At 35.5% G+C, this 22404-nt stretch overlaps 1 protein-coding gene across 3 annotated transcripts in view; it reads left to right on the top strand.

The window, feature by feature from the left end:
* The window catches only part of ANO3 (anoctamin 3), a 205424-nt gene extending 183020 nt beyond the window's left edge, over positions 1-22404 (top strand). For all 3 annotated transcript variants that reach the window (XM_032111236.1, XM_032111238.1, XM_032111237.1), the window contains exons 15-27: positions 5060-5142; positions 6062-6202; positions 6557-6721; positions 8030-8066; positions 10095-10206; positions 11390-11447; positions 12914-13011; positions 14482-14627; positions 14734-14886; positions 15528-15675; positions 16920-17000; positions 17634-17739; positions 18504-22404. In XM_032111236.1, coding sequence (XP_031967127.1) covers positions 5060-5142; positions 6062-6202; positions 6557-6721; positions 8030-8066; positions 10095-10206; positions 11390-11447; positions 12914-13011; positions 14482-14627; positions 14734-14886; positions 15528-15675; positions 16920-17000; positions 17634-17739; positions 18504-18686 — 1511 coding nt within the window. In that variant the 3' untranslated portion in view covers positions 18687-22404. The remainder of the gene's footprint in view (positions 1-5059; positions 5143-6061; positions 6203-6556; positions 6722-8029; positions 8067-10094; positions 10207-11389; positions 11448-12913; positions 13012-14481; positions 14628-14733; positions 14887-15527; positions 15676-16919; positions 17001-17633; positions 17740-18503) is intronic.

Here is a 22404-nt window from a genome sequence, read left to right as displayed (position 1 = left end):
CATTGCTTATGATTGCTACTTCTCTGCTTTAATATTTGAATTACGAAATGGGTTTTATTTTCAATTACTTTCTCAGAAATACACTCTAAGTAGAATTTGACTACAACAGTACTGATTGCCTTCCCTAATACAGTATAAAAGAGCATATTAATCAGATCCACTAATAAGCATAGAAACCCCCTTGGACTTAACTTTTAAGCTCTACAAAGCTTGAAAGAACCTGTTGAAATACTGCTGTGGCCCAGAGTGCAATTAGTCTGTTGGGGAGAGGGGAGTGCAGGTACAATAAGGGTGGCTGCAAGACAGCGGTCAGGAACATGCCATGCTGGTGAGGCGAGGTGAGGTGGGGCAGCCGTTCTCTGCATGTCTGGGATCCAGCCCAACCAACTTTCTGCTGACATGACTCAGCTCTGTCCTTACAGAGTCCACAGAAATTGCAGTGTTTTTAGTAAAGTGGGCAGACAGTGCTTATTGATTAATAATTTCAAAGTCTTTGAACTAGTATTTCAGAAGGGTGACTGCTTCCTGTAAACTATGGAAACTGTTGCTCTGTGTATGACGCAACGATTAATTTTAAAAAAGATAGCTTCTTTTTATTACAGTTTTCTACAGTACACTTGGTGAGATGAGAACTGGTAAGGTCTGTCTTCTACAAAATAAAGCAGCAGTTTGAAATTTCCATTAAGAAAAGCATGCTGCTAGAAATGGATCTGCTCCTATCTCCAAATACGTTCACAGTGGCAATGATTTAAGAAAACAATGTAAATCCGAATTTTCTGAGTTTATCAGATGTCATTAATTTTTACTTTTGAAAATACAACCAGCTAGGGATCTGAATGTTACATCTCTTTCTCCTCTCTTTTTATCTTACATTCAAAAATACTGGATTAAATTAGGAATGAAAAAGGCATATCATATAGAACTTCATATGCTCATCCAGTCAACTCGTGACTTTTTTCATTCTTTAATCCTTTCTGTATATTTATTCTAGGCTGGTATGTGGTGAAGAGAGACTCAGAAATGTTTCAGTATTGTGTGACTATTTGAGTGGAATGACATGATGTTGTCATCTGTTTCCACTTTATATTTTTAAGCAATCAAGTGCAAATACCTTTGCATAACTTACCCTTGAGGTAAGCGTTGAGGATATGGTATCTACAGGAGGTATTTATGTAGAAGCAACTGGTGTTGTTTCTTGAAAATACTGCATGGACAAGTGGAAGTTTTTCTGTGAGATGGACCAAGTTCTACGAGTTCTAATATCCCTTTGGGGGGAAGTAAATTGTTTAGTGGCATGAGATGGGGTGGTCTGTCACGGGAGGGAGGACAGAGTTGGATGCTGTGGGTGTGGTTTTCTGATTTTTGGTTTATTTCTTTGGAATCTAAGATTCTCTTCAGTGTGTATTAGCTAGCTTCCAATTCACATTTTTTCCTGTGTCTGGGTGGACATCTATCTAATAGGTTGACCATGAGATCTGAAAACAAGCACCACTAGTTTATGTCCAAATCTTACACAGCATTAACCAAATGACAAGTCATGTGCTGGGGTCAACAGTATTCACATCTGCATGCACACCTTATGGTGCTGATAAGCCTTTCTGAGAGTTTTTTTTAAAAAGAGGTTGTTTGAATAGCTGTATAATATTTGAAAATATCAAGATCTTAAATACATAGTCTGAAATTCTGTCCAACTATATCTGTTGAAGCGGTATGAAAGTCCTACGCCTCTAGTGCTGTCCTGGACTGAAGCATTGGCCTTGCTTCAGTGTGCTTGCTCTCTCTTTTGTTTGTTAGCAATTTAACTCATCTCTTATGAAAAGTGAAAGCTTTTTACCTCAGTTACTTAACATCTAATAGAAGATGTTTGTGACTGAATTCTTGGCTATGAATTGTACACCTGCAGCATGGTGCCAGAAGGCTGGTGCTGAATGCTGGCCCACTGTTCCTGGAAAGCAAAACCTCCAGCAGTGAGACAAGGTGTGATCAGATTTGGAGCTGTGGCCCTATGCAGGCAAGGTGGTTCAGAGTTCTCCAGGAGTGTAAGAGGAAACTAAGCAATCCTTCAGCTGTAGCCAGTATTTTTTAAGTGGCAGTTTCAACTCTGGAGAACACCACAACCGTGTGCAGGGCTACAGCCTTGGGGAAAAGTGGCTGGAAAGCTGCCAGCTTTAAGTTTAAAAGGACCTGGGGGTGCCAATTGATAGCTGTCTGAACATGAGCTAGCAGTCTGCCAAAGTGGTCAAGAAGGCCTGTGGCATTCCTGGCTTGTGTCAGAAATAGTGTGGCCAGCAGGACTAGGGCGATGACTATCCCCCTGTACCCAGCACTGGTAAGGCTGCACCTCAAACAATGTGTTCAGTTTAGGGCTGCTCACTACAAGAGAGACATTGAGGTGCTGGAGTGTATCCAGAAAAGCATGGTGGAGCTGAGGAAGGGTGGAGCATCAGTGTGATGAAGAGCAGCTGAGGAAGCTGGAGGTGTTTAGCCTGGAGACAGAAAGGCTCAGAGGGGACCTTATTGCTCTATATATCTACCTAACAGGAGGAGGTTGTAGTAAGGTGGGTGTCAGTCTCTTCTCTTGAGCAGCGACAGGATGACAGGAAATGGCCTCAAGTTGTGCCTGGGGAGGTTTAGATTGGATATTAGGAAAAATTTCTTCACTGGAAGTGTTGGCTGGCATTGGTATGGGCTGCCCAGGGGAGTGGTGGACTCACCATCCCTAGCCGTCTTTAAAAGATGTGGTAGATGTGGCACTTACGGACTTGGTTTAGTGGTTGATTTAGCAGTGCTGGATTAACAGTTGGACTTGATGTTTGAAGAGGTCTTTTCCAGGGTAAATGATTCTATAGTTCTGTGATTTTAGATCTTCATCGGTGTGAATACTGGCAGTTTAAGGGCTGTAAGCATAAGATAACTTACATAAGAAACTTTCAGAGGTGTACAATGGGCAGAATTGCAGACTATATTGCAGAGCATTGAATAAATCAATAAATCTTTAGTGATCTTTAGATCTTTAGAGTGATCTTTACCACAATTCTGGACAAAAGGAAAAGAAGTACAACATGTATATTGAGATTTAAAATTCTGAAATGCAGTGTGCTCAGGGAAAAGCAGGGGAGGCACCAGATAATTTTTTCTGTGGGAAACTGGAGGCTTGTGTGTTTCCCTCTAAACTAAGTTACCCTGAACCCTTGAAGAGCAGAGAAAATCTCTGCCAGGTCAAAGCAATGGTAGAACATGAATGGTCTCATCTTGATGTTCAAATGGTTGAATTAGTCATGTATGTCTTGTTTTTCTGGAGCAATAATTGATAAAAGTCAAGGCTTATACTTTTCAGAGTGTGGAGATCAGAACAAGAGATGATTCAGTGAGAAGTTCCTATCAACCAGAACTGGAAGGGCTGGATTGCATGGAGAGCAATTGGAAGTGGGTGGTATTAGTAGTGTGATGCAGTAAAATAAAGTCAGACTTTAGGAAGGATCCAGGCTTTCTGTAGAATTGGACATATACTTGAATTTCAAAATTCTGTTGTTTTTTTCACTGTTACTTAGACTAGAACTTTACACCACAGCAGAAGTTGTGTGAATTGCTTTTCTTCCAACATACAAGGCTTTTTATATACCTTAACTTTTTTCTCAGTAGCCCTGTAGCACAGCAAAATTACTATGAATTCTATTCTACTATGGGAAAGAGAACATTGCAGCTTTTTAAGACCTCAGATGAGTCTGGAAAAGGTACTTCAGTTGAGAGGTGTAGTTAACAACTTGGCCTTGCTTCATCTAGATAGAAGATTTCATTTATCACTGCATTGTCAAATGCTTCATGCACATACATAACATAAAAGACATCATTTATTTTTATTCATATAATACTATAACCTATTATTGGTTGTGGTAACACACAATGTCAGTGAGAAAAGGTTGTTTCACCTCAGGTTACTCAAGTACAAACTCCATTACTGCTTAAATGGAGATGTGGGTGCTGTTCTTGTTAAGAGCATCTGAAAACTTACATCTGTAATGAATACAAGATCCATGCTTCAAAGAATAAAAGAACATACAACCTAGAAATAATACTCAGGGAAAAGTTCCTTTCGTTCAACAAGCCATTATTTATGGGTTGTGGTATGGTGAACTTCTGCTAAGTTCAAGTTGCTGTGCTTTAGTATATTATATAGATAAGTCACGTGTATTTATGTAGATATAAGTATAATATATTTAACTAATTATAACTGTATCAAGTATATATAGAAACCCAAAAAGATATTAAATATAGTACAGAAATGTAGATAAAGGTAGGAATATGAGACTATCTTGTTCAGTTTGAGTTAGAAATACTTCTTCTGAGCAGTTGGCTTTCTAGAAGGAAGCAAATTTTCTTACTTCCTATTTGAATTCATTGTTTTCCAAGGAACAGTTTGACAATTCTATGTTTTGTCAGGAATCACACCCTAAACAAGGTGTCTTACCCTCACTGACAAACTACAGTGTTTTGGAAATTTGGAGATATTTATTAGTTGTAGTTATCCTACCAAAACCCCTAAGTACATGGAGAATCTGATTACAGTCTCTCACCTAGATGAGAAATAATTGTCTAAAGAATTATTCTAACAGTAAAACTGTGCAGTATAAAACTGGTATAGCTGGGAAAGAAGTGAGGTTGTCTTGATTTGAACTGAATAAAATGAGATAGCTCTTAGCTCTTTATTAATAGATGTCATTGTGAATATGTATCCTTGTTTCTTCAAGGAAAAATTTTATGTTTTGAATACAATTAAAAGTAAAATGATGAATTTGAAGGGATGGCAGTGTCTCATATTGACAGGTACCTATCTCTGTACAGATACTGCAGACAGCAAAAATATGATTCTTTGATAAACATTGTAAAATAGTGTTTTAAATTTAACAGGGATTATCCTGAAGTTAATTAGTTAGTTTTTAGATTCTACAGGGAAAACTGTCAGAAAGTGTCTAATGATACGTATTACATTGCTGATTTTCTTAAGATCTGCATGGCCCTTTTTTTCCCCCCACAACTAAAGTAGAGTTGTTTTCCACAGCAACAGTCTTTCTAGAGTTTTGGAAAAGACGGAGAGCTGTATTAACCTATGACTGGGACCTCATAGACTGGGAAGATGAAGAGGTAAGAAGAAAGAGAAGTAAACATGTAAAGCCTTGCTATCAGCATGGTTAAAGTCTCGGTATCAATCCAAATTGTATGTCAGTCATCTGAGTTTGTCATTCAGATGATATTTGTATTTATAGCACTAGTTGCAGAATACAAAGGTATGCTTGAGACTGTACAAGGATACTTTGCCTTTTGCAACTAACATTATAATTCCAAATATAATTCTGCGTATTAAAAGTATCCTTTGAAAAACCGAGTGGAAATACTTCCCGTACAGAGGATGGGAGATACTTCTGATGTCAGCACAGATGCCTTTCAGTTCCATGGTTTCTTGTTCTGGAAATTCCTGATCCTGCACAACAAAAGACAAGCAACAGGACAGAAACGAGATTTTGTATCCTTTGGAGAGGCATAACTTATCCTTGAACATTCTGTGATCAGCATCAGCAATAATAAAATTTTATTATTCCATAAATCATTAGTCAACATAGCTGTAATTTACTTATACTGGTGATTTATTGCAGTTTACGTCAATAGACTTTACTTGTTTTACAGCTTTCCATAGATGGGTAGATAGAAGCTGGTGGCTTTTAATAAATGCTCTCATAACACAAAAAGCACCATTGTAACTGGCCCTAATTTCTAGTTTTCTTACCAATTTTTGCAGACAATCTAGTGTCTAAGTCACCAATATAAGCCATGATTCTTTTTAACACACTCACATAGTGGGGAAGGCTCCTATGGTTTCTGTTCTTTGCTGGTCTCTGGCACTGCTTCCAAGGATTTTCAAAAGAGCCAGTTATCTAGGTATTTGAGTTGAAACATTTTAAAAAATCATTTGTATCAGTATAATTTTCTACTTTATAGCACATGTATGTCTGACTGTTGAGAGAAATAAGTAATACAACAAATGGAATCCACCCTGTCATTCCAGGAAGAGCTGCGTCCCCAGTTTGAAGCTAAATATTCCCAAGTGGAAAGAGTAAATCCCATCACAGGAAAACCTGAACCTTTTCAGCCTTTCCCTGATAAGCTCAGTCGACTGATGGTGTCTGTCTCAGGAATATTCTTCATGGTGATGTTTAATAATATTAGAATTATTGTATTGTAATTAATCTTATTCTGATGTAAATAGTAACTCAGCATGAGTGCATTCATTAAGATTAATGGATTTATATAGTATAGACAAAACTGTCTCAGTCTTCCTGCTTGTTCAGGGATCTCTTTCTTTCACAAGATGGAATATAGTTATATTGTAAAAGAACAGTAAAGAAATGTTTTAACTAATCTTGGTTTTTTGTTCTCTCAAATTCTGCTCTCCAGAACAAATAACTACCTTTAAAACACTTGTTTTGTTATTTCAGTGGATATTATTTCAGATGTGATATCTTTTGTTCTAATACCTCTGCTCATAAATACATACCTGTAGATTTCACTGGTCCTTACTGCAGTGTTTGCAGTTGTGGTATATCGACTGGTAGCCATGGAGCAGTTTGCTTCTTTCAAGTGGTATTTCATCAAGAAGTATTGGCAGTTTGCAACATCTGGCACTGGAGTCTGTATCAATTTTATGATCATCATGTCGCTGAATGTTGTAAGTCTTCTGTTCTTTTAAAGGAGTGGTTAATTTAAGAGTAATTTTTACAAGCTTACTGAGTTAACCATATATTAGATATATACATGTTCATCCTTATAGCAGTGTCTGAAGCTAGTATTGCAGTGGATTTTTCTCCTCTGATACCATGTTTGTCAATGTTTTTCTCTAATTACTCCTTGATTTGTCACTGCACATCTTTGCTTATGTCACCAGGTTACAGGGGTACAGATTGCTGCTTTTTGCATTTGTATTTTTTTAATATTAGCTTTTGCAATAGATCTCTAATTGGAATGACATTGTTTTCTTGGCTGAGAATTTGCTTTCTAGGTTGTTTTTAGTTAATGACTTTGGATTCTTTCCTTTCTTATTTAAAATTCAGCTATGATATCAGTGTTGCACAGTCCTAGAATCACTATGATATAAGGTTTGGTGTAAATTTTTTCTATCATGTAAAAGCACAGGTTTAATCATTTGCTCTTATAGCACTACACAGATAGAAACTCTATTCTTGCAGCTGCGGTATTATTTATTGTCTTTCTGTTCCCATGCAAGCACAAACAGATAAAAAGGAATAATAACCCAGCAAACACTGGCTTTTAATTCTCTAAAGGACATTGTGCACTCACTGCAATAAGAAATAATTTTTCCAATCAGAGTCATGTGTTGATTAGTGTTATTTATATATGATCACTTCACATAATAAAAAGTACATTCAAGTGAACAAGCAAAGCTATCAAAAATAGCTTGCTATTTATAGTATACTCAAGGAAATATATTTCAGAGTTGGCAACTTCCTGGGGCTAAGGCATTTAAAATAAAGACTGGAGATAGTCAATCTATAGAGAGATAAGGAAGTTTTCAGTAGAAGGCTGATATCCTCAACCAGTATCCATATTCATGCAAAGGAAAATAGTACTATGTCAAGGGATTTTTCCTACTTTTAGATTACGTAAGTCCATTCTTGAAATTAGAGGATAAACATCTAACTGTTGATTAAGAAAACCATTGATGTCTGAATATTTCTCTTGATCGATTTGTTTTTGTTTTATCTTTATTGTATATTTAATGTATATTTATACATGCTTATATACATTTACATGGATAAAGAGAATGGGACTGGAGGAGTTTAATGAAGTCTTTATAGAAAACTATACACATTACATAGCTGCAGCATCGCTGTCCCTTATCTGTCCAGATACCTGTAGAGCAAGAGAATACCATGCTTTTGATGCTTGTTTTCATTCTGGATTTGTCATCACAACAGCCAGGATGTCCTATACTTACATCATCTAATTTCCTTTTTAGGTATATGAAAAGGTTGCCTATCTCCTGACAGACTTAGGTATGTAGGTCTTTACTAATGATGTTGTTCTTGCTGGCTATGGCATATACCTTTGTAATTCCATAAAGAAGTGTTTTGAAAACTTCATCTGTGAAGTATGTTTCTGGCATTTCCCTCAACAAGTGAGAAATGTCACAGAAAGAAAATAAATTATTATTTTACTGAGGAAATAAAATAAAACTAAGGAATTTATTTTTCTACTTTTAATGTTTCATAGTATACACTGAAAAACAGTAATCTTATTTTGAAGCAAAAGTCGAAACATATTCTTTCTTGCCTGCTAAAGGGTTTTTTCCATTTTCCCCAAATGCTTGTTTGTTTCTTACTGATTTTTAATTTGATCTTTCATATGGAAAAAAAAGGGTTAACATAAAATTAAATTGTCCAGGATAAAAATGTTAAGTCGTGAATTTTAAAGTAGCTCTAATTCTGTAACATTAAAATTTTATACTGAAGCCTCTAGCTGTGATTAGATATGTACATGAGATAAAGCTTTCTAGCTTATAGAAAACAAGGAAGCAAAGACAGAATTTAAGATCTTTGTCTGTGTCAATGTGTAGCTGTTTAGTGTTTTGTTTTACATGCTCACTTTTAGCCCATGTCAAAATATGCAAGTGATCTTGTCTTGGTTAAAATGCCAGCTGGCTGCCTAAATTCTACAGCTCCCTCTTTTGGTTGAAGTGTTAAACAAGGTGCTCAAAACTTCATAGTGCTTCAGGTAACAGGCAGCTGAACAGGCTAGAAAAATTCAGAATGTATAGTCAACTTACTCAAATTATTAAAATATTTTAAAGTCTTTTTTCATATTAAACTGATTTCTATTCCTTTTAAAATATATTATATTGTTACAGACCAGAGAATGGGAAAGAAAATAATTGTTGAAGTGTATAAGCAAAATACACAAATTTTTTACAAAAAAGGTTTCTTGAATTAAACATAATGGAGCATTAGGTGTTTGAGCTAGGTAGCTCATTCTTCTTGCTAAGGTGTTTTACATCAGAAAAGGACACCCTTCTGGGAACAACTGTCCATATGTAAAGCTGGTATCCTGTATATTGCTACACAAATTTAGTCATTGTTAGACCAGAGTAATTAAGTAGTACAAATTTTAACTGAAAAATCCAGGAAGTTTAGATTTACAACTCATATACTTTACAACTCATGTGGTTTAAAATTTTACCAATGTACTATATTCCAAGTTTGATACATCCATCAGAGATGGATTTTGTAAAAAATAATTAGTAAACGTTATCACAAAGTTCTAACTCAGACATAAATAGTGTTCTACAAACCTTAAGGAAAGATATCCAAGGCAGAGCAGACCCACACAGAACACTTGTAGCCCTACTACACATTTCTACATTTCTTTCCAAAAGAACCTCTGTCCTTTCCTCATTGAATTATAAACTGTTTGGCACTCCACAAGCATTATGATAGGGAAGTCCTGAGGATGAAGTGATGGTCCTACAGAAGTATTTAGAAGGTGAGAAGCTTGGATGAGAAATCAACTGGCTTTTAGTTGATTCTTTCACCTCTGCTTTCCTTGGCTTCTTTCCCTGGCTATTGCTCTACTGATTCCAAGCGCTTTTGGGTTTTTGGGGGGATTGGGTTTGGTTGGTTGGTTTGTTGGTTTGGATTTTGTTTGTTTGTTTTGGGGTTTTGTTGTTGTTTTTGTTTGGTTGGGTTTTGTGGGGGTTTCTTGTGTTGAGTTTTTTTCTTTGAATCAAGATACCTTCAATCTTAAGCCAAAAAATTCACATTGGTTTATGAATTATTCATGGCAGTGAAACAGCTACCTTCCCATAGTATTATGATTAATTCTCAACCAAGGGGCTTCTATCTTCTGTTTCCACATAGAAACAATGCAGTCTGAGCTGGGGCAGTGAAAATAAATCAATTGCAACCTAATGGGGCAACCATGATTTAAAACCCTCACTTGTTTTGTTAGCGTTGATTGATTTGTGAGCAAAATTACACATAACTCAATTTCTTTTTTGTTTATATAATGTATATTGTGTCTTTCTGAAGAGCACCCTAGAACAGAGTCTGAGTGGGAAAACAGCTTTGCCTTGAAAATGTTCCTCTTCCAGTTTGTCAACTTGAACAGCTCCATCTTCTACATCGCCTTTTTTCTTGGCAGGTAAATTATCTTTGCCAATTGCACTTAAAAGAAAACTTGCACAGAATTCAAAATCTTCACTAATTTCGTAGATTTGAAGAAAATACAGTGACAGTTTGAACTGTAAGGTTTAGGTATGAGTTGGTTTCTGGGCATGATTAAAGCATGAAATATTTTTAAATGTATGGAAGGGTTGGACCCTTGAAATGTTTACTCATGAAACTAGAGTAAAAATTCTACTTTTTTATGGGGTGTACATGACTTTCCTACTAAATAAGAACTCAGAACTTTTGAAAATGCAGCCAATTCCTAAATGTGGGTCTGTATTTAGCCCTGTGTTAATAGGCTTTATCAATCTTTTCTTGTTTATTCCCCTTGAGCAACATTTCCAAGAATGCATCTCTGTAAATAGTAAATATTGTCTGGAAAATCTTATACAAGAGTAGGAAGCAGAAATTCTGGCTCCAATTTTTGTGTGTATCTTTAGCTTAGAGTGTGAGATACAGCACAGATCTAACCTTGCTTCATCTTTAGTTCAGTTTTGTTATGGTCACACTTACCAATCCCGCAGAACCTACAGAATATTTCAGGGTATCTTCTATAAAGTTCTATAGTATCATTTCAGGTCAAGATTGTTTGGAAAGAAACTAATGAAAACAAACAAGGGAAAAAAAAAACCCACTAATAAAGACTGTTGGTGATAATCTGTTACATTCGGTGGTGTATTCAGCTTACAGTATTAAAATTTCTCTGTGTCTTGCTCTCTCCTGTATCTAATATAGAAACCCAGGCATGGGTTTCTTTCTCTCTTTTATAACTTTCACTGAAGTCATCAAGAATTGTGATTCCTTATACAAATCAAGTGTACACTTCACATGGGCAAGCAGATCCCTGTGCTGCAGCTAATTCCTATTAATTATAACGGCTTGCTTATCTCCTTAGAAGTAGATTAGAGTCTGAATATCTAACATCTAAAATCTCTGAAGCTAGGATTTTTATTCAGGACATAATAAAAGTTTAGGATCACTTGCAAAATGATGGTCCTTGTTTGCATTCTGAAATGTACATATCCTACGGACACCAAATTTAAGCCTGTGTGATTTATTCTGTTGGTATTTCCTGAATTCAGTGGGTGGTATGAAACAACTACTGATACAGGGTGTTCCTGGAATGTTCACTGAGAAACAGAAATCTTATTTTCCAGATTTGCAGGCCGCCCAGGAAAGTACAACAAGCTTTTTAACAGATGGAGGCTAGAAGAGGTAAACAATCCTGTTTTCTGTTCCTGTGATATTTCCATGAGTAAAAAGAAAATGGCTGCAGGACATGAATGCCCATTTTAAAGATTTTATTATTCCAAGTGCAGCAAATACTAAACTCTTATTTATAGCAAAGGATAGGATAGAGGAGATGTGTTTTTCCTTCTGTGTTCTCCACTCTGCCCAAGACACGCAAGTTCTTTCTGCCTCTGCCTTAGGGAAAAGTCATCAGTGATAGTCCCTTACGTCACAAGCACTATGAGTCCTATGGGAATGGAATCTCCTGGTATTTGGAATTTTTGGTTAGAGGACATAAATATAATGCCATCAGCTTTTGTATCAACTTTATAAATTTTTGTCAGCACAGAAAAAACACGGATCTGTTGGAGTGGGTCCAGAGGAGGGCCACAAAACGAGTCAGAGGGCTGGAGCATCTCTCCTGTGAATACAGGCTGAGTTGCAGATATTCAGCTTGGAGATGAGAAGGCTCCAAGGAGGCATTATTACTGCCTTTCAATACTTAAAGGTGCTTATAAGAAAGAAGGGGACAAATTTTAGGGCCTGTTGAGACAGGGCAAGGGATAATGATTTTAAACGAAGAGAGGCTAGATTTGGACTAGGTATAAGGAAGAGATTTTTATTTTTATTTCTATTTATTTATTTTTTTAATTTTTTTTGTTTTATTTTTATTTTTACTACTATTATTAGGATGGTGAAACATTGAGACAGGTTACCTAGAGAGGTGATGGATGTTTCCCTGGAAACATTCAAGGTCAGGTTGGATGGGGCTTATCTAGTTGAAAATGGCCATACTTATTGCAGGAGTTTGGACTAGATCATCTTAAGGGATCCTTTCCAACCCAAACTAATATATAATTCTAATATTTAAAAGAAGAAAAATATTATTTTCAAGATTTAAGTTGAATGTTAGAATTGCAACTACCAGTATGCTGAAGTTCCCTCTTTCCTCTGAAAAACAGATTTCTTCTATTGCAACTTGGTAGCGACAGAGTAAAACATTGTACCTTTGTAGTCCATGATCTGAAAAAATGGTTCTGTAATTACTTCACATTTTGATATGGCAGTCTATACATATATCTGTAGTTAAGATACCAGTACCAGAAATTCTGCTAGTCTCTCTATAAACTCAGATTCTTGCAAATGAAATATTGCTCCATTCTTTTGAAATTGTTTATTGGTCTAAGTGAAATGGTCTGTATAATTTATCATACATCTAGCACACATACCTTTAATTTAGTCAATATGATCTAATATCTAACAATATGTCTAAAGGTTGTTTAGCTGAAGTCTGTTAATATTTATTTTATTAATACTTCTTTTAATATTTCTGCAGATGGAGATTAGTGTTTTTCACCACACATATTTAATATTTTTATTAACATTCTGAACAAATAAAAATAAAGGAATTATCTGATTTTTAGCAATAGATCTCTTCCACTTCATTTCAGTGTCATCCTAGTGGCTGTTTGATAGATCTCTGCTTGCAAATGGGAGTTATTATGGTTTTAAAACAAATGTGGAACAACTTCATGGAACTAGGCTATCCGTAAGTTCAGATGTTAAAGTTCATTTTAAAAATAGTAAATACATGATTCAGTGATAGGGAGAAATGGTATTATGTTTGGAGAATGTTTTCACTTGTTGTACCTCACATATTGTCACTTTATTCCCAAGGAAAGCATTAACTGTTGCTCTAAGATAAAGCTTCTCAGAGTATGTTAAATATCTAAATTTTTTATTATGTTTTCATTTCCCATAATACAAACAGAGATGTTCAGCCTCTGAAGAGACTAATGAGCTAAGAGTCTTACAGTTCTCTTGAAACTGGAAGAGTATGTTTCCAGTAAAAGGTTGATCATCAAATATTGATCTAATTGAAGTCTCGACCTTGAAAATATGTTAGAAATATGAAAATGTGTTAGAAAGAGTTTTGCTCAACACACATGCAATTGCAGTTGTTCTGCAAATGAGGGATAATGTACTGTATGTTGTGGAATGAGGATTTTTGGAAAGGAGAAACCTACTTGAACTACCAGGCTTCCTGTCTTCTCAGCCAAGCAGGATATTAACTTCATCTAAAATTTATTTTAGAACATGCTTATATTCTGTTACGGAAAGAAGTGTTTTGTTTTGACAAAACCATTGTTTGCAACTTAGGCAACAATTTGTCTTTCAGTAACAAGATAGATCAAGAACCAAACACTAAATTAGCTTGAGAAAAAAAGAGCAGACTTTTTATAAAAATACTTACAAGAAAGTTATTTCCCATCTTTAGTCTCTTTTCCATAATATCTAGAAACAAGCAGTAGTCTTTAATTGGTCCATGTGTCAGTACTGGATAATATTTTCATTTGAATAACAGTTTAATTTATGAGCCTGCTATCTCCTTAATATTTATAACTACTTTGGGAAAAGATCTCTGCACAGCTTTATGAAGAATAGTCTTAAATATTTCCACCTTCAGCATTCAGCAACACCTTCTTAAATGCTTATTCCTGCTTTAAGAAAAGAAATATTCTGTAGAGCACCTAGATCTTTAGGTTTGTTCAAAAATATATGTATTCTACTATTTAGTGTATTCTAGTATGGAGTACTTACTGAGTTCCACTTACTTGGTTTGTCTTTTACAGGATTGAAGATAAAGTGCTATTAACTTTTTAGTGCTCTCACTATGTATGATTTTTTTTCTTGTTCTTCTTTTTATTTAGTCATTCAGGTAAATCCTACCAAAAAATAAAAAGTCTATGCAAGCATGTTCTATATTCTGAAAAGCTTATTTGTACAATGCCAAACATGCTACATTAAAGACATAATTAAAATTATAATGCAGAATTTTGAGATCTTTTGTAAGTTCTTTGCATTGTATCTAAGATGATATTGTAAAATTTTCCTTAAAATAGCTAAGTAATCATCCAGGTGCATTTGAAAATAGGCCCACTTATTTCAAAGCAGTACCAGAAAGTATTTTAAATCTCTGCACAGATAGAGTCAATAATATTCTCTTTATGTAATAAAGTTTATTACAGAACTGGTGGTCACGACGCAAAATGAAGAGAAGAGGGCAATCAATGGAGAATAAAATTTCTCTTCCTCAGTGGGAAAAAGATTGGAATCTGCAACCTATGAATCTCCATGGTTTAATGGACGAATATTTAGAGATGGGTGAGCAAATGTGGGAGGTGTTGGTTTTCTTCAGAAAGTAGAACTGTGTTGCATGTTAAAAGATTTTTTGAATTTCCAATTTCTAATCATAGAAATGCCTGTCTAGTTTTACAGTTTGGCTTTACCACCATCTTTGTTGCTGCCTTCCCACTGGCACCTCTTCTGGCACTGCTTAACAATATCATAGAAATCAGGTTAGATGCATACAAGTTTGTTACTCAGTGGCGAAGACCTATGCCTGCAAGAGCAACAGATATAGGTGAGAGAACCTAATGGCTGTCACTGTCAGGTATCATTTCTTTGTATTTTCCTCTTTAAAACAGAAGTATATCATGTGTCAAGATGGTAATGTAACCAACAGATTTCAGTGACAACTTTCCTTTTAGGCAACAAAAGGATAGTTAGTTGCTTTGATAAGAGGATTCCTCAAGTTTGTTTTCCATTTACAATAAGGAATAGCTTGAATATTGAAAACAGGCTAAAAGTATTTCAGGCTTCTGATTTGTGGAACTCTAGGTCTAAAATCAATTGAATTTAGAAATTAAATAAAAGGACTGAATGAAGTTTTAATTTAAAATTGCATTAAATAAGAAATCTCTTTCCAGAATCTCCTATTTGGCCTTTATAACAAAAAATTACGGTTATGCCTTTGTTGCTTAGCTGTATTTTCTCATCAGGGTGTGCCCTATTGCAGGATTTCGTTGGGGTGGCACCAGTGGTTTGGCTGGAATGTGGGGACATGGCTTTATCTTGACTAGTTTTTCTGTCTCATAATTCACTCTCAATAAGAAAGGAAAACTGTATGACTAATAATGACTTTATTATCACTAGTATGACTTTATATGACTTAATATGGCTATAAAAAAGTGACAACTTTGTTGTAATTTCTCTTGTTTCTAGGTATTTGGTATGGAATTCTGGAAGGAATTGGAGTTCTGGCTGTTATCACCAATGCCTTTGTTATTGCCATTACTTCTGATTACATTCCACGTTTTGTCTATGCATACAAATATGGTCCCTGTACAGATCAAGGGTACAGACAAGAAAAGTAATTAGGATATTCTTTATATATACATGCATTTTTCAGTGGAAGCACAATTTACTGCTGTATTTTTATGATAACATAGATACGTTTCTTTTACATCTGTGCAAACCTTCACAGATGTAAAGTGCAAGTAAGTCAGCCATTCCAAAGAGTTTGCAAAGTAGCTAGTTATATAAGTGGAAAATCATGTCTTCCCTTCTGAATGCAAACAAAAAAGTTTGTACATTGCATCAATTTTCAGATCTTTTCTAGGTAAGCTTTTCTTCTTCTCTGCAATGGGTCTATACTGTCTTCTCCCAGTACATTCCCAAACACATGTATATGCTCCCAAAAATAGAGATTTACTCTTCCTGAGCTGTCACAGGAAAAGAGAGTTTAAGGGCAAAAAGAATGAGGTGGGATAAGATGAAAAGAGACAGTATCAGAAAAATGTTAGTGCTCAATGCACACTACCCATTTAAGAGAGAACTGTGTAATTCTATTTCTTCTTTTGCCAGTAGTGATTTGAGGTATCACAGAAAACCTGAAGATTCAGATTATAAAAGGATGCCTCATGCATCTCTTCTTAAATTTTCTTTGATTTTCAAATGTGCTTTAGTTAAGTTACAAGACAGATTTCAAAGAAGATAGGACATCTTACATGTCTGTGCTTTTCAAGCAACAGCAAAAATTCACTCCTACAGTCATAAATCAATATATTTATGTGATTTCTGTAATTAATAGTAATACATTTTTGCCTTTAATATAACTGTTCGGTATATATGCACTGTTCATTTTACTGTTGAGAAAAACGCTTTGATTCAACTCATAAAACCTTTTTTTTTTTTTTTTTTTTTTTTTTTTTTTTTTTTGTATGTACTGCATTATTGGTGGCAGATTCTGCAAAGGTGTTAAATTATTCTGCTCTCTGCCTTTGTATCCATCTTTCAAAGTTCAGTAATTTTAGGAAACAGTTAAAAACACTGTAGCAACAATTTTTGGTTTATATCTTTCAGTAGATAAGAACCAAAACCATAAAAAGTGCTGAAAATAGACTTCTAAACAGTGCTATACCTGGAACAGATGTTAGTCTTTTCTTTCCAAAAAACTTTGCTTCTCTGCATGAAATTTTAGAATTGCTTTTCTCTTGATAAGCAAATAAAATATTATGCTCACAATATCTGATAGCAGAATATGTTTACATACCATAAGTTTATTGTATGACCACTTTATGAAGAAAGTGCTGCCCATATGGCTTTTTCTTTCAGATGCTTAAAAGGATACGTCAACAGCAGTTTATCAGTATTTGATTTGAGTGAACTTGGGATGGGATACTCAGGATACTGTCGGTATGTTTCAATGCTTGCAAGCCATTATCTTTCATGTCTCTATGAATCATTTAATTTAAAAGCTTTGCCAGCTGCCAAGAAGAGTAAAAATCCTCATTTCAATTTTGTTAAGCATTCTGAAATCAATTAATTAAAATACACAATTAAAATTTTTGTTACCTCTCTAACCCTAGTTGAGATTGCAAACATTTATGCAAGATGAATACAAGAAATTCAACATAAAAATGAAATATGACATGAGTTCACTCCTGTTTTCAGACTTAGTTTTGCAGTGAGCATCAGTTTAAATTAGAATCACATTTCATTTATGCAAACTTTGGAGAATCTCAAATGCTTATAAGCAAAGACAAGAACCAATTCAGAATCAACACACTTAACACTCCAGCTTTTTAACAATAAAATAAACTGTTTGCTCTGGATTTTTGAAAGCAAAAAGTACTGTCTCATAAACAGCTCTATTTAATAGCCTATATTCTGGACAGTTGCTCTCCCTTTCTGTTTAATTCCTCTTGAAGTCTGCTTTCACTTCAATTTCTCTCATTTTAGCCAGATCTGGGATGAACTAGAGACCACTTGACCATGTTTAGGGTTTTGAGCACAGGTTAACTTCCTGGGTTTCTCTTTGCTTTGCAGGTATAGAGACTACAGAGCTCCACCGTGGAGTTCAACTCCATATGAATTCACTTTGCAGTTTTGGCATGTCCTGGCAGCACGGCTGGCCTTCATAATAGTATTTGAGGTTAGTTGTGGAAGGGAACAATTCCTTTCTACCTCTTAAAAGTCTGAATTGATTCTTTATGGTAGTTCTATAAGTAAATTGTCATTTTAATCATTTGTTCATTCGTTACAGTCAAGGGAGAGGAAAAAAATTATCTTCCCCAAACTGTTGTCTCTCAGCTGCTTCAAACAGAAATGACAGAGCATGCACTTACTGTAGAGCTCCTCTAAAATCATATTTCCTTAACAGTCATCTTATACATCATGTTGGTTCCCTACCCAATCTTTCATATTTTATTGAAAAACAAGGAATGCTAGTTTTGTGTATATTAGGCAGTTGTTACAAGATAAAATCTGTGTCAGGAAAATGATACATGACTCTAGCCTAATATAAAAGTAGAAATGTGTATACTAAGTTTGAAGAACGTATTGCATACTACCCAGGAATCTGGTTGCCTATTTCCATTATAAGCCTGAAAGAAGACTGTTTATAGGTAGCGTTTACATTTGTGGATCAAACTAGCATATCCTATAGTCACATCTTTATTTAAGTCACTAACTATACCCTTTGTCTTACTTTTTAGAAAACTTCAGCACTTGCCCGTTTCTTTTAGATCACTCATTTACTCACATGTGAGTGTTTTTATTTAACAAAATGGATTTGCCTTTCAGTCACAAACTGAATCTCAGTTCCAGTTTTGCCACAGACTTCTAGGCTCTAAAATGTAGTCCTACAAAGGAATACTTATCGATATTTTAAGCAATTATTTCTGTTTTTCTTTTCAGCACCTTGTTTTTGGAATAAAGTCTTTCATTGCCTACCTAATTCCAGACATACCCAAAGACTTGTGTGACAGAATGAGAAGAGAGAAATACTTAGTCCAGGAAATGATGTATGAGGCTGAACTGGAACATTTGCAAAGAGAAAGGAAAAAGAATGGGAAACAGTATCACCATGAATGGCCTTAGTCACTACCCTGTTACAACAAAACCACTGTTTGAAATTGGAGAGTGAAGTTTCAAAATTGTCAGTCTGGCATCAGTGTGAGATTGGTGGTGGTGGTATATATATGCTCTTGCTGGGCAGTACAGTTGCATACTTAGGTTGGCACTGAAAAATAGGTGTTTCCAGTGACGACAATGAAAAGCCTTACTTATAACTGGTCTGTGATGAACTTCAAGGAGAATTGGCATTCAGAAATGTACAGACAGATTAAAAACCTGGGCACTGTTTTAAAAAAAGGCAATGAATTTTCATATCAGCATGATGAAAACAGAAAATTACCTGTGAACCTATAGAGTAAGGGAGTGACTAAAACCAACTTTTGTGACATCCACTACTTCTACAGCTTCTGATTGCTGAGCTCCATCTGTAAGACCTCTAAAGAAAAGAGCGGTTGTTGCCTTTGTGGCCATGACTTGATCTTTCAGGCTTACTGTTTTGTCATGTTTGCCCTAGTCTCTTACTGAGATTGTGGATGTGGTCCTACCTTAAAAAAGGGGTCTGTGGCTGCTAAATATTTACTATGCAGTTTAAGATTTGCACATCAGTGTCATTCATTTATCCATCTAGTTGAAAACCAAAAAGTCCAAATTCAGAAAGAAAACAGCAGCACTAGGAGAACACATTGTATTGCCCGCGTTGCAGCTATGTTTGAAAATTCTACAGCTGTTGAGTTGTCTTTCCACTTCTGTGTATGGAAAGGCCATCTCCACATGCTTCCAGGATGAAAGAACTCATTTTCATGCTGTGTTACTGTTCCTCTTTATCTGTCTGGGCAATGATTCCATGACTTCACAGAACGCTAACTTGAAACACTCCCATGCAGTGCAAATGACTTTCTCTTCAAAATACAATTTTATCTTTATAGTATGCAAGCTTCTGCAGATATATATGAGACATACAGTATAACATTGTGGCTTGCTTGTTCAGGAAAGGAGAAGAAGAGAAATTTGTAACAATGTCCTTCCTATTGTAATAGTAAACATTGCAGTAATGTACACTTCTTTTATTGGCCTAAATATGTCATAACACTGGAGTTGGATACAAACAAATATGTATACAGATTGTGTATAAATGCATAGACACACAGTGGTTACTCTTAGATTTACTATTATTATTATTATTATTATTATTATTATTATTTGTATGCGTTGTTACACTGCGGGGGCATTTTTTTGGTAAAATCACTAAAAGGTAGATGTTCATTGAAGAATCAAATTTCAGTTTTTATGTGCAAACAGCATATTGCAGTGTTGCTTGTGGTTAATAGTCATATTTTGGTGATGAAATTGTCTATTACTAACATTTCATAATATGGGAAAATCACTTAACATTTAAACAAGTTTGAAGGGATACCTTGCAGGGAAGGGAATGGAGAAACAGAGTTATGGTTATTCTGTTTCTCTTGTACAATTTCAAATAATGCTTCTCTATATTGGGCGAGAAAAATTTAGGAAACAAAAAATCAGCAAAGCACAGTAATTACAAAGTCTGCAAATTTTAACATTATTTTTAGGGATAAAGTGGCAGCAAAATCACTGCTGACAGGTAAGAAAATACCTGAATTTTTACTATTTACATTATCCTATTGAAAGTGTGATTCCAGTATTCACTTGCGTTTATTAGCACAATAATTTTACTTTGTTTTATTTTGTTTTATTTTATTTTATTTTAATTAATTTTAGGATTCAAGAGCCCATCAAAGTGGGTAAATAGGATCTGTTGTATCCAGAGAGCCTAGCATCAGACTTCTAAGTTCTTCAGTTGTTTCACCATATTCGTGAGATTTCTTGGTTAATTCCAGCTCTGGGACCAGACAAGGCAATTGTAGGAGTATCTACAGAAAGGAGGAAAGAAATTTGAAGATCTGGTCCAATCAGATACATTACCCATTCTTTCTGTGATAAAGGGCTGATGGAACTCATCTTGCCATATTTTGGAAAGGCTCCAAAAGGTTCCTTCATATTCTGGGTTGTGCATTAAGTTCCTCAGGAGTCATTATTAGAAAAAAAGTTAGTGCACTCTCCTCAGTGCTAATAGAATCACAACGTTTGATTTAATTTATTATCTATCTGTCTCATTCTATGGATTGTCAAACACTGTTTGACAGCATTAACCCTGTGTCACAGTTTTTGTTTCTGTGCCATAGTGATCATACTTCAATTCTTCAGAAGGTCACAGATGAGCTCTTTTTAATGTTTTCTCTAAAAACAAAATGTCTTGGCTGGTCCAAGGTATAAAGATACAGGATAAAAACAGCCAAAAATCAGAAATACTGATTTTTTAATACTCTCTTGTTTCTGCTATTGATATTGGCACATCAATACATACTTAGGCAAATTCCAATTGGACTTGAAAAACCACATTAAAAATCTTTTTGTATTTGAGATTTACATATATATATTATGAATTTTTTTCAACACTGATATATAGGAGTATATGAAAGGCAAGTGTGTAGATCTGATATGTTGCATTTTATGCACTGGAAAAGCACAAGAAGTTTGGGGAAACACTCTGTGTGTCCTTTACTTTTGGAGGACATCAACAATGTGTAAAGGTCTTGCCACTATCTAGCCATTTGCTTAAGCTGAGAAACCTTTTTGCTAGACTTTGCTTAGTATGCTGTTTTCATTGATTGCACGTTATTTTCCTAAAGAATAAGGCACACACTGTCCTCAGGAATAATGTATTTTTTGAATGGTGAATGATCTTTTCATATTCTAAGTATTGTCTTTTCAAACAAATGACTAGTATGACTAGACTGTGCATGCAGGCTGCATTTGTGAAATTTGACAAAGCTTTAGAACCTCAATTTGTGCAAAAATGCTTTAGATCGTTGCAGATCTAATCTATGACAACTTTGCTCTATGCACGCACCCTTAGAGAGACTGCATGAGCAAGTAGATTTTTTATATATAAAGTATTTGTTCAAAATGTGTTAATTATTCTTAACCAAATTCTGCATCTTGATTCAGACAAAAGAAATGTACATTTCAGAAATGGCACAAAGTCCAGATACATGATCTACACCTCATTTCTTACGACTTTTTATTCTAAATTTGTGCCTAATGTATGAGATCTGAATTTTGGTGAATAAAAAAAGGAAAATAAGAATTCTGTTTTATTGGCCATCCTAATGAGAGGTTCCCCAAAGTTTGTCTCCACAAAGAGGGAGGCATTAGAGTATTCACAACTGTGTGCTAAGGCTTGCCTGAATGTTGAGCGCAGACTCCCACAGCACACTGATTGAGCATCCTTGGATGGATACTTGGAAACAAGGCAAACCTCATGATGACTTCAGTAAAGCCTTTGAAACTGTCACTCATGGCATCCTTCTGGAGAACGTGGCAGCAGGTGCACTCTTAGCTGAATTAAAGCTGCCTGGATGGCCATGCCCAGACAGTGGCGGTGAATGGTGTTTTTCCAGTTGGCAGCCTGTCAGTAGTGTGGTTCCCCGAGGCTCAGTATTGGGGCCAGTTCTGTTTAATGTCTTTATCAATGATCTGAACAAGGGGATCAAGGGCATCCTCAGTGAGTTTGCAAACAACACTGAATTGGGTGGGATTGTTGATCTGTTGGAGGGCAGGAAGGCTCTGCGTAGGGATATGGACAGGCTGGATCAATGGGCCAAGGCCAATAGAATGTTCAGTACGGCAAAGTGGCAGGTCTTGTCCCTGGATCACA

The sequence above is a fragment of the Corvus moneduloides genome, chromosome 6, assembly GCF_009650955.1.
Source record: "Corvus moneduloides isolate bCorMon1 chromosome 6, bCorMon1.pri, whole genome shotgun sequence".
Lineage (NCBI taxonomy): Eukaryota > Metazoa > Chordata > Aves > Passeriformes > Corvidae > Corvus > Corvus moneduloides.
The sequence above is the reverse complement of the archived record's forward strand: the minus strand, read 5'-3'. Positions and strand labels throughout refer to the sequence as shown.